The following is a 16,495-nucleotide window of genomic DNA, read 5'->3' on the forward strand; positions in this document are numbered from 1 at the left end:
GTACCCGACTTCAAAGGACCTGTACCAACATATTTTGGTAGACAATTCGAATGACCCGATTTATGAAATCTATAATGGAAATAAAGGGTTTGGTCGATCGATCTATCCGATTAAACTCGAGAAATGTGTATGCTATGTTTTTTTATGGAGCCACCGTGAGATTTGAGAATTTTGTCTTAGGATTTTGGTTGATGATTTTCGTAACACCTTTAGCGATCAGTTGAAAGATTTCAATTACAACGCTGTTTAGCCTCAGGGTTTTAGTTATAGAAAAGTTGTTAGGATTAGAGCAATCAATCTCACACAATTGAATATAAAACAAGGAAAGAGACACAGATTTTACCCTAGTTCACCTCAATATGAGGGATAAGACTTGGAAATTTCAAACCAATTTTGGGACTACCCCCTTCAGTTATGTTGATCCAAAAGACTTTTATATTTTATTACATAATGCAAGTTACATTGATTTTTTTGAGACATACAAACAGCAGGCCAAAAACGAAAGGCTTTTTGATTGCTTTGCTCAAGAACTCAAAATCAGTGAGCAGAGAGTTCCAAAGGCAGTCAATATGCTTTAGTGAAGGGATCTACTTGTAGGTGTCGAAGATCAAGGAAATCAGTGCAAAAATGCAAGAAATAGGAGGGAGAGACTCTAGGAAGATATGGAAAAGAACGAGAAAATACTAGAAAATCTAGTGGAAAATAGGCAAAAATTCACCGCAAAATCTCGATATATCGCAAGAAGTGTCACGATATATGGTTGAAACTCGAAATATCGTTTCACCTCGGGTTTTTTTCCCCGCTAGTTGTTGACCTAGCAAAATATTTTTTTCCTACCTTGGCTGCAACATAACTTTTTTAGATTGGCTGATCAAAGCACACGTGACTTCATCAAATGAAATTACTAAATAAAGGCTAGCTAATTGGATACTCCTCTTGTCATTTCCTAGAAGATCTCACTCACTAATTTCGAAGGAAAAATGTTCTAATCCTACAACCCCTATTTAACCTAGCATTTAAGAAAGAAAGAAAGGGGGCAACTAAGAAAAGGAGAGGCACCAAGAGAGGCAAGATCCAGAGAGCAGAGCGTAGAGAGGAGACTAATGAGTTTTATATTTCCTACTTTTTATTCTAGTTGAACTCCATTAATGATTGTATTTATTTATCTATAATTTGAACTTTAATAGCTTCTTTGTAATGCTGGGATGATACAGTACCCAATTCTTTGATTTGAGCTTGACTGTTTAGTTTGCTATTAGTTTGCTGTAACTTTGCCGTAACATAGATCTTTAAAAGATTGTTCAACATATAACCTTTTGACTAATTTTATTTATTGACTGGCCATCTTTGAGTGAATATTGTGGTTCTAATTTGTTGGAAAGCTAGTTGGAGCAAGAATTATGTTGAACAATGTGTTTTAACTCGATATTCATGCAATTTTAGTTGATTCGAAAGTAGGATAGGGATATTCACTCACCTCACACAACAATGGAACCAAGCATCACTTGACATCCTTAATTCAATTCTCCATAAAAATATGATGGTTTTAAACTAAAATAACACATATTGGAAGATACCCATTACATTCCAAGTTCTCTAATATGCTTTGCAATACAGTTTTTTATTGTAGCATTTATAACCGAAATTCAAGAGAGGAGAAATTGATTCCCCAACGCCTAACTGAAGTTCTTTTTATTGCATGCTCTCTAATTTAGGGTCTCTTATTTAGTTTACTAGTCTTTGCTTTTATAGTTTGTCAATCAAAATATTTTCACTGAATTTAATAAAATTTTCCCCCATGGGATCAATGCTACTTACTATGATTGCAACACGTGCAACTTACAAAACATTTTTAGATACAAGATCTCAGCTTTGAGTAGATTGAAGAGGCAATTCCATTTCCTTCATAAAATGAATACTACCAAAAAAGGAGGCAATTCCCTCCCAAAATAAATATTACAGGTAATTTTAACCATTTAAAAGAACATATTATCCTGTCTACCGTACCAAGTTCTTAAAAGAATGAAAACTACTATTTCACAGAGAATTGATGGTCACAACATGCATCAAACAAACTTTTTTTTGGGTAAAGGCATCAAACAAACTTAGGAATTAGGATATAAAGTTCTCGCAACCATCCAGTGTGTACGTTGCTGATCATGTCTCAGTTGACGGAGACAATCACTGGTCCAAGAGGCGCCAAGTTTCCGGAACTTGTCAATCAAGGTGTTTTGCTACCAAAAGTTGGGCTCAGGGAAACCAGCGTGGAATCTTGTTGGGAATTACTCCAAAGAAAAGCTCCTCCTTTTGGAAGTACTTCAGGAGTCCCATGGGTACTTGGTGAATATGGCTTTGTCACTTTGCTCTTCTTCATTGCCTGCATAACATTGTAAAATAGTAATAATTCATATGCATTATCTCATTGAAAGGAGGAAATCTAGCTTAACTTTAATTATAATTTTGCTTCTTTTGTATTCTTTTGCATATGGTACACAAAAATAGAATTAATTCCTACCCCGGATTGGTTTGGTCCATAGGTGTTCCTTGCTTGCTCTATTGAAGAATAAATTTCGAGAGCTTGCTGAGTACCATTGCTGCATTCTATGACACGGGTATGATCCTTCATCTCCATCGATCTTGCCTGTAAGTAGAGAATAAGCATTGATGGAGGAGAACTTGGATGGTCTTTCTTCCCGTAAGTAATTTCAACTGTCACGAGGTTATCCCATAAGACATCCCACAATACTGAGCATCGGTCTCTTGCTGGACTGAACTTCCTCTGTGCCATTATGTAAGAGGGTTTCTATTGCAAGTGGCAAAATTGACAAAATTTTAGATAGGCTCAACAATTCTACCTCAGAGATGGAAAGGTGAAAGTAGAAAATTTCCTTCACTATTAACAAGTTAAAGTAATGAATTTGGCTTACTTGTAATAATATAACTCTTCGATGCGTGACCACAAGTATCTCTCCTCTTGGAAGTAAGAAGTGGTCTTCATAAGCATCAGATAGAGCAAACTTCCCTCGCACTTTAAAGAGATCAACCTGGCCAAAAAGTGCACCAGATTCGGCCAGTTGCAATATGACCTTCATAAAAAAATAAAGTCAATTTGATTCAGACTTGCAGCTCCATATTGAACGGTGAAAAGTAAAGATGAACAAATTCTAATGATATGTTAAGCATTAATTCTTTTGTATTAATGTTAAATATTATATAATTCCACAATTGTTGCTGATCAGCATTTCTTTTAAGAGGGTTGGGGTGGCAGGAATTTAAGACTGAAAATTTCCCCAACTGGAGAATGATAAATGTTACCAAGTTCACCACTCTAGATGAATGTTATCCTTCCCACTCGTAATGCTAATAATCCACTGTTAGGTTACTACATCACCACAATATAGGAAACTTCAAACCATGGTGCATATTTCAGTCAATACTTTTTTTGATTCGGGCCATCTGATTTCTTGCCTCCTACCTATTTAAAGCATAGTAAACACAATGGAACTAATATTTTGCCAATAAAACCACTGAAAAGTTATCATTCAAGTATACTAACAAATGATTGGTTCCAGCAAGTACAAATCGTATGGCCAATAGAATCATCATCATACATGAATTGTTTGGTAGAATGGTTACATATACAAGTAGCCAACAAAATACAATGACCAACTAGATCAAGTGATGGTGTCTATAAGTTCAAACCCATATATCATGAAAACATGTGTATTTTCTCAAAATGCATAATTTAAAAAATAGTTTTTAAAATAAAAAATAAAAAATAATAGTAGAAATAACAAAAAAATAAGTTTAACAACACATAATCATAGATCACAGCCCTAGACTAGATGTATATTAATTTCAAAACAATACAAAGATCATTTAAGGCATGAACGAAACACAAATAAACAAAGGAAAGTTTGGAACTGTTTGGTATAGCTATTGTGGCTTAAGAGGTGTTTGAAGGCAAAGGAGTTGTGGAAATTAGGTGAAAATGAGATATAAATCAACAAAAACCAAGAGAAAACAAGTTTGGAGTGTTGAAAACTACGAAATTTCGGTCGAAACCAGCAAAATGGTCAAAACCTACAAAATTTCGGTCGAAACTTGGTAACAACACAAAATATTGGGAATTTCGTTTCGACTTGAGATTTTGTAGGCACTTTGGTCAAAATTTCGCTTATTTTGACTGAAATTTATTCCATGCTTCAAAATGACCTTATCTAGATCAATATAGCTAAAAAAGTAGGGTTATATTCATCTTCCTAAAGGCTAGTCAGCTTTGTAAAGTTCATTGTCATGTGGCAGACAATGGGTGGGTCCATATTCTAGAGGATGCTCCCTCATTTCATTGGTCAAATTTTGGCTCAAAATGAAAATCTCAGGATAGAAAATGACATCAAAAGATGACAGGATGACATGATGAGAGTTTTGCAACTGTTTCAATGTTATGATGAAAACCAGCCAATGCAAAAATAAAGGGTCATATGGTGCAACCTAGCGATCCTAAAAGAACAAAAAATTATAACCTTAGACATGAGCAGTAATAAGTTCACGGTAGAGGTGCTGCAATAACAGGACAGGATTTAGTGTCTAGGGACTAGGTAATGCTAAGAGAGCTTTAAGCAGAAAATTGTATGTCAGTTTCACGGTTTTAACTTTCTACACGAAGATAGGTTAGAAGACATACAAACTGATATTTACAATCTGTGAAAGAAAATCCGGCTTTAGGCTTTAGTTTGTTTGAGATTTTCTTTTTGTCATTTTATAGAACTCCTACCATTAGACATTTTGTTTGGCCAATCATACACCAGAGGTAAAACCATGATCCTGGTAGTTTCACGGTGTTTTTCAAAGGAAAAAGAAAACCTGGAAATGGTGCAAGCAAATAATAATCTCCCGCAGCAGATTCAAAGGGATACAGCAGCACGTGTTTGTTACAGATTGTAATTGGGATACTGGTTAGGAGGGAATGCCCTCCTGGTCTGGATTCTCCTTTCCCCCTCTTTCTAAAGGGGTTCTATAATAATCTTCCGCAGCAGATTCAAAGGGATACAGCAGCACATGTTTGTTACAGATTGTAATTGGGATACTGGTTAGGAGGGAATGCCCTCCTGGTCTGGATTCTCCTTTCCCCCTCTTTCTAAAGGGGTTCTAGGAGGATGCTTTCTTCGTACTTTTTCTCTTTAATTTGAATCTTATCAAAAGAAAAATCTTCCCTAGCAGGTCAGCAGTGCTCCAAAAACTGTGTAAACCTCTCTGTATTTTAACAGACTTCAAATGTAAACTTCAGTTATAGAAAGGAAGTGACACCACTGACTTGAAAAGAGGCAGGGGGTGGGTTGTAAGTTTTAGAAAACAATAATACCTGGCCCTGTGCTCTGTACTCATCATACGGTCGGAGCAAATTATCCCCACTAATTACTCGGGGCAGTCTCCGGCGGAGTAATTGTTCCTCTGAAGTTATAGCAGATATTATCTTCATTCTCATAGCATTTGCACCTTCTGTAGTTTTTGAAAGAAGGTCCAGGACCCCGCTGACTGGCTGTGCAGCTGCACCTATTATTCCTTTGCCAACACCCTGAACAAAACCCTCCATACCAGAAGACTTTGCACCTTCAAGAGGCTTTGTCAAAATTCCAGTAACTCCTCTAAACAGTCCTTTTGCTAGGGCTCCGCCTCCCTCTCTGATAACGTCACCAATGTCCTCCACGCCTTTGCTTTTCTGGAAGATCAAAATTTCATAAATTGTCAAGTTCAAGTTAGGACTACTTTATGGACTGAAGTTAAAGGGATTTATTAAAAAAAAAAAGTCTGGACCAATCAGACGATTCTTGACAGTTCATTTGATATAAGTAGCCAACCTTATTTGGGCCTAAAATATAATTACTTACTGCAACATGCATTAGTTAAATGCCTACAATCATATGATTGGATTAGGAAATGAAGTGTGAGAATAACCATTAGACAGCTGGTCCCAATACCCTTTCTGTAAGTCACAACCAGAAATCATACATGGATACTACTCATGGTCTACCATTCAAGTACTGAAAGACTTAATCAATGCAGAACACGATCAATAAGAGATGACTAAGTTAAGCTGATGTGCTTTTGTAGTTTTTAAAAGTTTCTTAATGTCTAGAACCTGTCTCTGACGGTTTTGGATGAACTTGGTGTCCATTGATAAGGCCGCAACACCTTTGCTCATATTTCCTAGTGCGCTGCTTGCATTTCCGAGTATATCAACACCCGAGAGCAGTCGAAGAGGTTGACTGAGAAGATCCTTCTGAATGTTTGAAATGGCAGTACTAATAAGAGCACTCTGCCGCATGGAAGCACCTTCATGAAATCTTTGATTGATCCTGACCTGATAGAAACAGATTTGTCACAGAAACAAGTTCAGACAACCACACCTATTTAAGATCCATTTTAATCCATTCTTTTTTTCCCCAAATTAAACAAGATTAAACACAAATTAATGAGAAACAACATTAAAGATGGGCCAGAAGGAAGAAGCAAACGTCACTGGCTTGTACAATTCCAAATAAAGGTATTGAGGAGGAATATGATAATGAAGAAGCAACAACCTCTTGTAGAGTTCCCATGTGTCAAGAAGGACCATGATTCTGGTTTCAAAGGACAACTCCTTGTGCAAAGCACCATCTCACAACAAAATATGGATAGAAGGTGAAATTGCACGGCGATGACGATGTATAGAACCTCCTTTGCAATTGATTCTTTCTCAATCTCTCTATTTTCTTCCATTTTTAGCTGCAATCCCTTTTTCTCTTCCTAAAATTGATCCATTCTGAGATTCTGACCAATGGACCACCAACTAGATACTTTCAGCAGATTAATAACCTATGTTCACCATGCAAGCAGATCTAGAAAAGAGTCGACTACTGATGCTTGGGACCTTCTCTCTTCTCTGATGTTCCTTATCCCCCTTTTCTCTTTGTAAGGAAGGCTCGAGTAAGTTTTATTGCTTATGCTCCTCCTATGCTTGGGATTCTTAATTTATCTATTCACTGGGGAAAGAAATTTCAATTTTACCCCCTTACCGTTGGTTGATTGTCAAGGCTAGCTGCCTTCAGTGCTGCCAACGCCACTAGGTGAAAGCTTCTGGAGCTGAAGTTATGCGAGTAAGTACAGTTGCCAAATTTGATGAGAGGCAATAAGGGCTTGGAAAGATAAGTGGAAACAATTAGGGTCTTTACACCCTCCATTGAGTGGGCCTCCGGTCAAGGGATAATCTCTCATCCTCCCTACCCTACCCTCTCTCCATGACTTAATGCTCACTTCCTCCCTTAGCACATCTCCCCCCCCCCCCCCCAAAAAAAAAAAAAAATGAAGAACAAAAGAAAAAAATAAAGAAAGAAAAGAAAAAGGAAGTTTGCCTTGGGTTTACATCAGTAAGAAGGGTCTCCATATGGTCTTTATTGACCCACAAAAGCTTATGACAACATTCATTGAGATTTTCTATAGAATGTGAAAGGAAGGTAAAATGTTTCAAGTAAATATATGGACATCATCAAAGATATGTACAATGATGCAAAGACTAAGTAGGAACAATGTGGGTCAAGGTAGTAAACTCTCAATTACAGTTAAGCTACATCAAGGATCAACATTAAGCCCTTATTCAGTTGGCGCTTATGTTGGATAAATCAACAAGAGGCTTCCAAGATGAGGTTCATTGGTGCATGCTTTTGCTGATGACATCTTTTCTAGTGGATGAGACAAAAATTGGAATTAATGCAAAATTAGAATTATGGGGTTCTATTTTAACAAAAGATTCCCCTTTTACGTGGAAAAGGCCAATATCAATAATTATGGTCTTATGTATGGAAAATTCTTCAGTATCTTGTCAAAGTAAAATAGGTTAGAAAATTGAATAAAAAATCTACTAGGTCGAAAACAATGGTCTAGTGATTCTGAGAATAACGATTCAGAAAATTTTACAAATCAGCTTTGGAATAAATTGGTCTTAAGATGAGTAGAAGAAAGGTAGAGTACAAGGAATGTAACCATAGCAACTTCAGAATGAATGATTGGGGAAAGAAAGTTGGTGAGATCAAAATTCTGCAAAGCAGTCTTTCTAGGTATCTAGGATCAATCATCAATAAGGAAGGTGACTGATGCAGGACAATCAGCTAGGACCAATTCAAACCAGCATTGCAAACTAGTTCAAACCAGCCAACTAGTCAAAATGGAAGGTCCCCTAGCTCTATCGTTTTGACCAGTCAACCGGGACTGCCACAATAGGAAAAAACATGAAGAACGAAGGCCAAAAAACTGTTCACGTGAACAATGTCATATCCCATTATTTGGTATATTAGGAATGTTTCATAGAGGATTTGTGGGGCCAAGACGAGATTCCATCATGAGTTTATTCTTAGGAGATTAAGGACCTTAATTTACTTTCTAATTTTAATTAGTTTCCATTCCCATAAGATTCTATTGGAACTTTTAGTATCATCAAGGATTCCAAAATCCAACAATCTTGGATAAAAAAAAAAACAGCTTCTTTGCCATATGCCGAAAAACAGATCATTTTATTAGATGAACTCAATCAAGTGTCTGAAGAGACCATGACTTCACAATCGCCAGTGTCCCCTACACCTCCTTCCTCCTCCCCCCCCCAACCCCCCCCCACAACCTTAGAACTCCCTCTTCATCAATCACACCCCCTCTATTGATAACCTCAATCTCTCCTTTGTCCCACCTGCTTCAACCATCCCCTCCCCAATCACCCACTGCCCCTCAACCTCCATTGCTTCTGGAATTGACCGATGGAAATCAGCCATCATTGGCCAATTCCTTGGCTATCCCCCCCCCTCAACATCATCAAATCCTCCTTAGCTAAGCAATGGAAAACAATTGGACTAATGGAAACATACCTGTTAGAGTCTGGAATCTTTCTGTTCAATATCTCTTCTCCAACTTGCCATTCCCGTGCTCTGGTGGATCTCCTTGGTCCGTAGGCAAATCCCAAAATTTTACCAATCCTTGGTTCTTCCCCTGTGGATCAATCTCCCAGGTCTCCCCCTTGAGTTATGGAACAATGACTGCCTCAGCCGTATCGGTTTAGTTCTTGGCATCCCTCTTCGCACCGACTCACAAACTATCAAGATGGAAAGGCTTTCCCATGCTCGTTTGTGTGTGGACTTTCCTGCTTCAAAGCCCCTCCCTGCAACTATCTCAATAGCCGGATGACAACGGGCTGAAAAATGATCAAGTAATTGCATACAACTGGATCCCTCTCCGATGCAATGTTTGCTCATCATTCGGACATGAAGGCTCCTCTTGATCTAAGTTCACCCAAGCTCCCGCAAGCTCTGCAACACAGATTGAAGACTTTCTTCTATTCTCTGCATCTCTTCCAACTGAGAAGATGGCCTTGGTTAACAACCCTAACCAAATTACAATCGACTATCTAGAAAGGGTCATAGTGCCAAAAAGCCCTCCTCGAAGTACTCTTGCCTTAGATGCCACCGCTGCTAGAAGATCTGAAGAACTGAAGAAGTCGAAAAAACATACCGGAGAAGTAGAAGGAAATCCCTTCTTCCCTCGTCGGCGATCAGCTCCTTGCCACAGCTTCCGAAAAGTACCTCGAAAGCTGTCATCACCTGCAACACTGCCAGCGTAGGCCTGCCACTTGCACCTCAAGAAAACCTCTTTACTACCGTCGACGAATGGCAATGCTTTGTCGTAGAGGTTGTTGCCACCAAAGGCTCTGGCGAAACACGAGCCTATGTTCGATCGCTAAATAAGGTATGTTCTGAAACAGGAATCAAGAACCTTGCTAGCCTCGTCTCCACTTCCCTCAATAATGCCTCTGCGCTGACCACCGTTGACTTGCAACCTCAAACCCATAACTCAACCACCCATTATGTCATTGACAAACCTTTATCCCCACACCCTTCCACCGGAAACACCATTTTACCCCTTCCTTTTCCCTCACCGACTAACCTCCTACCCAAATCTCCCCATCTTAAGCCCAAGCCCAAGCCCAAACCCTCCTCTTCTAAACCAGGCCCTAAACCCTTTACTAAGCCTACTTCTAAAAGCCTAAACCCTCTCACCACCGTTGGGCCTTCCTTCGCCAATCCACCTGGGCTCCCCAAACCTTCAAATATAAATACCCCCTTAGCCCAGCCCACCTTCAAATACAAATCCATCAGTACTACCAAAAACAAAAATAAGAACCAAGCCCACTGCCCACGGCTTGATACCCTTCATTCCCAAAACATTACCCCCTTAGCCCAGCCCACCTCCATCGCTAAAACCCATCTCCTCACCACCAACGCTACTAACCCCATCCCCTTACCTGATACCCCCTCTACTCTGATCACCAACCAGAGCTCTCTCTCCACTCCCCTGAATTGCAATGCCCTCCCTGAACCTTATTCCCCTTCATCCAATTCATCCATCGACCCAGATATTTTCAAAACACCATCTCCTCTTAATTCCCCACTGTGTGAGACGCCATTTCTATGCACTTCACCTCCCCTCCCCTTCCCCAATTGCCAAAATGATGCCCCATGACTGAGGAAAGCATGATGACATAAACTAGATTCACGGCCACCCACAGAGGGTCCAGGGAGTTTACCAGTTCCCTACGGCTCCACCAACAACCCAGGGAATTTTGGCCAACCCAGGGGTATTTTGGTAATTTTTCTATTCTTGTTAGTTGAGTCCACTTAGGGTTTAGTTGGGTCTAGTATGTTAGTGGGACCCTGAATCTACTTTTATTCTTGAGTTTGAGCCATTATTTGTTGATTTTTATTGATGAGTCCTTGTTAGGTTGGGTTCCTAAGTTGTAAGGGAGTCCCCTAGTTTCACTCTACTTCTTGTAGGGATCCCATATCTACTCTTAGTTACCAATTGGGATCCTCCTAGAGTCCTTGTATGAGTAAGAGTCTTAAGCAGGAGATTCAGTTTGATTTGTCTTCTAGAACAGAGCCGTAGTGTGAGTTCCTTATAAAGGCCATAAATAGGCCTCTCTAAAACGTAACAAATTACATGATGTTTTATGAATAAAATTGAGAATTGGAGGAAGCAATAGCCAGAACTTGTGGGTTCCCTTGGCCTCTGGCACTTTAAAGAAGAAGAATTCTGCAGAAAATTCAGATTCCAGCCTCCATCTTCAATCCCCAAGTACAAGCACCTCACCCCAATCCCATAACCATTCCCTCTTCTCCCTTCTCATCCTCAAGTCTCCCCTAAACCCCAACCCCTGTTTCTACAATTACAGGCCCCCTCCCGATCAGAAGACCTCATCCCCCTCCCCAAACCCTGCGGCAGAAAACCTAGGACTATCCCTCCCCAAACCCTAGGACTACCTTCCAACCCCTTTCATCTCACTTTCTCTTCTTCTTCAACCTTCCAACCTGCGGCAGCTTATGAAACCCAGAAAACCCAAAACCAGAAATATTCCCACCCATTAAACCCTAAATTACCTTTATCCTCTAAACCCCATCTCCAATTCCCCCAACCTTGTAGGATCATCTTCCCATCCCCTTACACTCGGTTCCAAGCACCATCCCCATCCGACTTCCAGAACCTCGAATTTTTGCAACTTGATTTCTTATTAAGGAACCCTAACCCTAGAATTTTTGAAATCCTAGATCTTCCTTATCCTTCATCCAGATCTTAAATCCTTTTAGCTTTGGCTTCTTTAACACCCCAATTAGACTCGACCTTAACCTAACTTAAACCCAACCCTAGAAACCCTAATTCCCTAAAACCCCAAACCCTAACACAAATAATCAGTTCTGAAATTAATAAACAGCAAGGTTTTCTGACTTAATTCTTCAAACCCCTAAGCCTGGCCGAACCTAATCCTAACCCCTGTCCAACCCTAGCACCTGTAAATCAGTCAAAAACCCCTCAACTGTAGGGCACCACAGCCCCTAGAAGACTTCTGTTTCTCAGGAAGAGGATCAAGGAGTGGACTAGATCTAGGGCATCAGTTCAATAATCAAACCCTAGATCCTGGTTCCATCACCTGCATATTTCAACTCTTGTTTCTAGTGTGGAATGTCAACTTTAGCTGATTGGAGGGCAATGATCCAAGTAGGTGATTCCAGTTAGTTTGTTTTAGACTGAACTGTACCTGTCTTGTTGTGCTCCTTTATTCTAATTATTAATATCTTTTCCTTTACTTCATTCTTATTATTAATCTTTTTGCCCCCTCTTGTCCTCATGAGGATCTGTGTAGCCGATCCCATTTAGTTCGGGTACGGTTGATTTGTTGTATACATTCTTATTTGCTAACAAGTGCATGAAGAATGAGAAAGCTGTAAAACATAAGAATATCACTAGTGAGATTTTTTTTTTGGTGAATCACCAGTAAGATTTTTGCAACTTGATTTCTTATTTGGTGTCACAGCTCAGATATGTCAATTAAAGCCAAATGATATCTTTGTTCCTTCGCCACAATAAAAGAAGTGACCAACATTAAGGAAGATTATACCTTCTGTAGTTGTGCAGTGTTAAGGGAAACAAATTTCCCCCTATATATATGATTAGAGACGCATGGGAATATGCAGTCTCATAAACTGGGCATCAGAGAAGGAAAAATGGGAAGTACCAGATCCAATTGTTCTTTTTCTTCCTCAAAAGACTCAACTGTTGGAATATATCTCTTTCTATTGATCTAAAGTCATTTGGGTCCCACTAAAAGATGGGTTGTAATTGAAACACAGAAGGGGACACATTCAACAGTTAAAGATTGACTTGATTTAAAAATTAGAGGACTTACTGTCATATTCTCTATATTCCCCAATGCTGTCATCAAGGACAACCAAAATCCAAGTACACCTGTTGGTCGTTGAGTTGGTGACATAGCCATTGACACTTTGGATTGTATTTCAGAGATGTTAAGCACCCTGTAAGTCCAGCAAACAGTTTCTCAGAATGTTAAACTAGAAAATGCATAAATATATGACAGATTTCAAGAAAACATGTTCTGTACCCAATTTGTATGATCGGATCAACTGAGACAGTAGTAGTTTGACTGTCATGAAACCTACTGAGGTTTGCTCGCTGGATCATATCATGAAGGCGCCATATGATAGGTTCATGGATGTTTATTAAAAAAACACTATTTTCAGGAACCTGGTGGTTTGGAATGAATTTTTGTAATCAAAATAAATTAGAAGGTAAGAGAGAAAATTTCTGAGTTTAAATCAAATTGAATAATCTGAACTGACAGAAAAAGTAATAGTCCCTACATAGAAACCAATGTACGGGTAGATACATAAATCCGGTGATCCATTTAATTGTGCTGTCATAGACAATTTCAAGATGTAATCAACCTGCCCAACTTTCTGTGGCCTAAAGACAACAGGCATTGGTGTCAGTGGCAACTGGTTATCCACTTGGATTGAATTCATCCGTAGCTTGAACCTGAAACGGCAAGGGAACATTTATTGAGAAAACAAGCCATTAGAAGCAATGCTTGTGGGGGACTAGATGACTGAAAACAAGACAACATGAGAACATCTGAAAATATTCTTGGGTATGAAACTACATGGATGGATGAGTTCTGTCCTAATGATAAACTGTTTGATATATGAAGTTGTATTTATATAGAAAAACCTACCTACTAATTCCAGATCCCAAGCCAGTAGAATGAGACAGGATAAGATTCTGCACTGACACATAGAGTATCTCCTCAGGAGTATGGTCAATAACGGATAACCCCAGTTCTGCAAGCTCAACAATGACATGAAATTCTGCTTGAGATTGCTGATGTTGCAAATCTTTTTGAGATGTATGAGACAACGATAATGGGGAACTTCTCAGCATAACTGCAGTAAGTCCATTTTCCGGCATCCAGTCACTAATTTTAATAACATTCATCTTCTCTTGTTTCAGGACAGTAATACGCAAAGCACTAGTTGGTTCTCCACCAGCTACATGGATGGGCAGATGGTCAGCAACCTCATCAATATTATACTTCTGTGATTTTGAGGGGTCAGCTCCATCTATCATGACCTCCAGTAATCGTTGCCTGCCAAGATCTTCCCATGCGAAGGAAGCTGCTGAGTTAGGAAGAAGACAATGCCAAGAATCACTGGTACCGTCTGCTTGTCGAAAACGTATAGGCAAGAACATTGAGCGATTTTCAATCCTGTTGAGAACAGTGAACGGTTATAAATAACAGTATTAACAAATATGCAATAACTGCCAAGTGAATTATCTTTTATTAAGCCATTTATAGGAGGCTCCCAGTCATCCAATATGAGGGAAAAGTTTCCCCAGAACTTGTATTTGACATCATTACATGAACTTCAATACCCAAAAAAAGTAAAAAATAAAAAAATAAAAATAAAGAGGACACGAGAAAGGGACCATGACTTACAATTAATATGGTGATGTCCTGAGGAAAACAAAATTCCTATAGTTCCAGAAATTGATGCAAAAATATCGTGAAAAACAATCGTGTAGCTTTGTAAATTGTAATACACAAATATACATTCTCACCCACATGCTCCCATGATTGCAGAAATGAAGATGTTCAAAACATTAAAGCACCATTTTGAATAGTCTTACCTGTAAGGGCTTGACAATGATGCAGGGCAAAAAACAACTTCATAGTGTGAATGTGTCAATCCATTTTTCACTTCAACTCTAACATACATCTGGTGACTTCCTTTATCATTTTTCATAGAGACACACATCACACCCTCACTTCCAATGCTAAATGGTGTACTCCATTTGTATCCTTCCACACACATCTGAAATCACAGCCAAATGGAGCTCCTTAGCTTGAGTGACAATGAACAACATGAATATACAAGGAAGAAAGCCTCCGGCCATTTAGCAAAAACATTACTTACGAACCTTCAGCAGTTCACTGTTTGCCATGGACTGCCATTGAAATTGAGTTGGAGGATCATTTGGATGGATTAGTTTCACTGGTCGAGTCTCACATTGCTGCAGTGCAATACTCTGGCCAACTCTATTGATAAAGACAGTCTCTGGTTGAAAATGTACAACCTGCAGATGGCACACAACTCTGACAATTTAGGAATTAGATAAGTAGGTCAGAAAAGGTAACAATTTATGGTCTGAAGAAGGGTACAACATTAAAGAGTAACAAATTTTTAATAAACATCTGTCATTGTGTGAATTTTCACGCTCTTTCGGTATATTTGTAGTTCCATAGAACTCTTGGGATCTACTCGCAAATACATCCCTTCTCTTAATAAAGATAGAATATGCCTGTGCTCTCTTTAGACACAAGTCATTATTTTTCCGAACTCTTTATCTCTTTCTTCATGGTATCAAAGAGGGAACAACTCTTGGAATCCTTGCCCTAAACCTAGAATCAAGCAGCCAGCCAGTCAGCCACCACCATGTCTATCCCCTTCTTTCTAAACTCCCAGGCTCCCACCTTCTTTTCTCATTCATCTCCAACCTTTCTTCCCTCCGTTTACTTCCGTAAAAGCCTCCTCAAACCACCAAGGGTCTTCTCTTTCCTTACTGGGCTCTCAAATCTCCTCAAAGAATGATCTAATAGAGATCATACTATTACTAATGATCTTGATTGAGCACCTATTAGAACAACTCTCATTATGCAGTTTTGTTTCTGTCCAGTCTTGCAACTGAAGGTATCATTCATGAAAGCAATTATGTCGATACTGTAGCCCTAAATGGTATGGTGGAGCATCTGGTGTCCCATGTCCTTATGTTTGAAATAAATGTCTAAAAACACTACAGGAGTGACAATTCTCGAGGGGCTTTGTTGATTGTTGGCATTTCATTGATTAGTTGACCACTCAAAAGGGTATAAGTGCTATCATCCTCATTCTCGCATAACTTCCCACAATGGATGTTGTGTTTATGTATCAAGCCTCTACTACTCTACAATGACACATTTGGTGTACCAACGGCTGTCCTAGTCGACAATCTGTTATTGTTCTATTGTTGCAAGGTGCTCATCCTTCTGTAACTTCTATGCATGCTTAAATGGAGTCGGAACACTTGAGCATTGACATAATGGCAATATATTGGAAGGTTTACACTCCTCCTTTCACTGTCCTCGCAAGAGGCTAGCAACTGCTACTTTAGGCCAACCACTTCTTTGTGATCCATGCCATTTAATTGCCCCAACAAAATCTAGTAACCTTACCCTTCTTGATAATGTTGATCCCTTGAATGCGTCAATTGCTGCTGGTAAACTTGACACAGACCATGTGCAAGTTATTTGAATTTATAACACAAAGAATCAACTTGTGAGTTGTGGTTAGAGCAGCAATAGGGTCGGGCTGGGCCGGGCTTTTCCAATCCCAGTCCCAACCCTATATATTTTTGGCCAAGCCCATTCCCGCTCTAATCCTAATTCAGGGCCTAGAATTCTTACCCCTTGACCCTAAGCCCTATAGGGCCAAGCTAAAGCCCATTCCCGCCCTAATTGTCCTTGATTAGGCCGGTTGGGATGGGTTGGCCCTTGCCCTGATGGCCCTGACCCTGACCTTGACCTTGACCT

At 39.4% G+C, this 16,495-nt stretch overlaps 1 protein-coding gene across 2 annotated transcripts in view; it reads right to left on the reverse strand.

Moving 5' to 3' along the window:
• Positions 1-1,644: 1,644 nt before the first annotated feature.
• Positions 1,645-16,495, reverse strand: part of LOC149019414 (uncharacterized) — a 134,461-nt gene continuing 119,610 nt past the window's right edge. Inside the window, exons 52-62 of one of the 2 annotated variants that reach the window (XM_089153429.1) lie at positions 14,848-15,003; positions 14,557-14,741; positions 13,604-14,134; positions 13,233-13,407; positions 12,974-13,116; positions 12,761-12,887; positions 6,143-6,364; positions 5,366-5,722; positions 2,928-3,086; positions 2,516-2,803; positions 1,645-2,377 (exon numbers count right to left, since the gene is read on the reverse strand). In XM_089153429.1, coding sequence (XP_089009555.1) covers positions 2,222-2,377; positions 2,516-2,803; positions 2,928-3,086; positions 5,366-5,722; positions 6,143-6,364; positions 12,761-12,887; positions 12,974-13,116; positions 13,233-13,407; positions 13,604-14,134; positions 14,557-14,741; positions 14,848-15,003 — 2,499 coding nt within the window. In that variant the 3' untranslated portion in view covers positions 1,645-2,221. The remainder of the gene's footprint in view (positions 2,378-2,515; positions 2,804-2,927; positions 3,087-5,365; positions 5,723-6,142; positions 6,365-12,760; positions 12,888-12,973; positions 13,117-13,232; positions 13,408-13,603; positions 14,135-14,556; positions 14,742-14,847; positions 15,004-16,495) is intronic. The other variant, XM_089153428.1, reaches the window with a different exon arrangement.

This window comes from Hakea prostrata, chromosome 4, assembly GCF_041222555.1.
Source record: "Hakea prostrata isolate BN-2017 chromosome 4, UWA_Hpros_2, whole genome shotgun sequence".
NCBI classification, from domain to species: Eukaryota; Viridiplantae; Streptophyta; class Magnoliopsida; order Proteales; family Proteaceae; genus Hakea; species Hakea prostrata.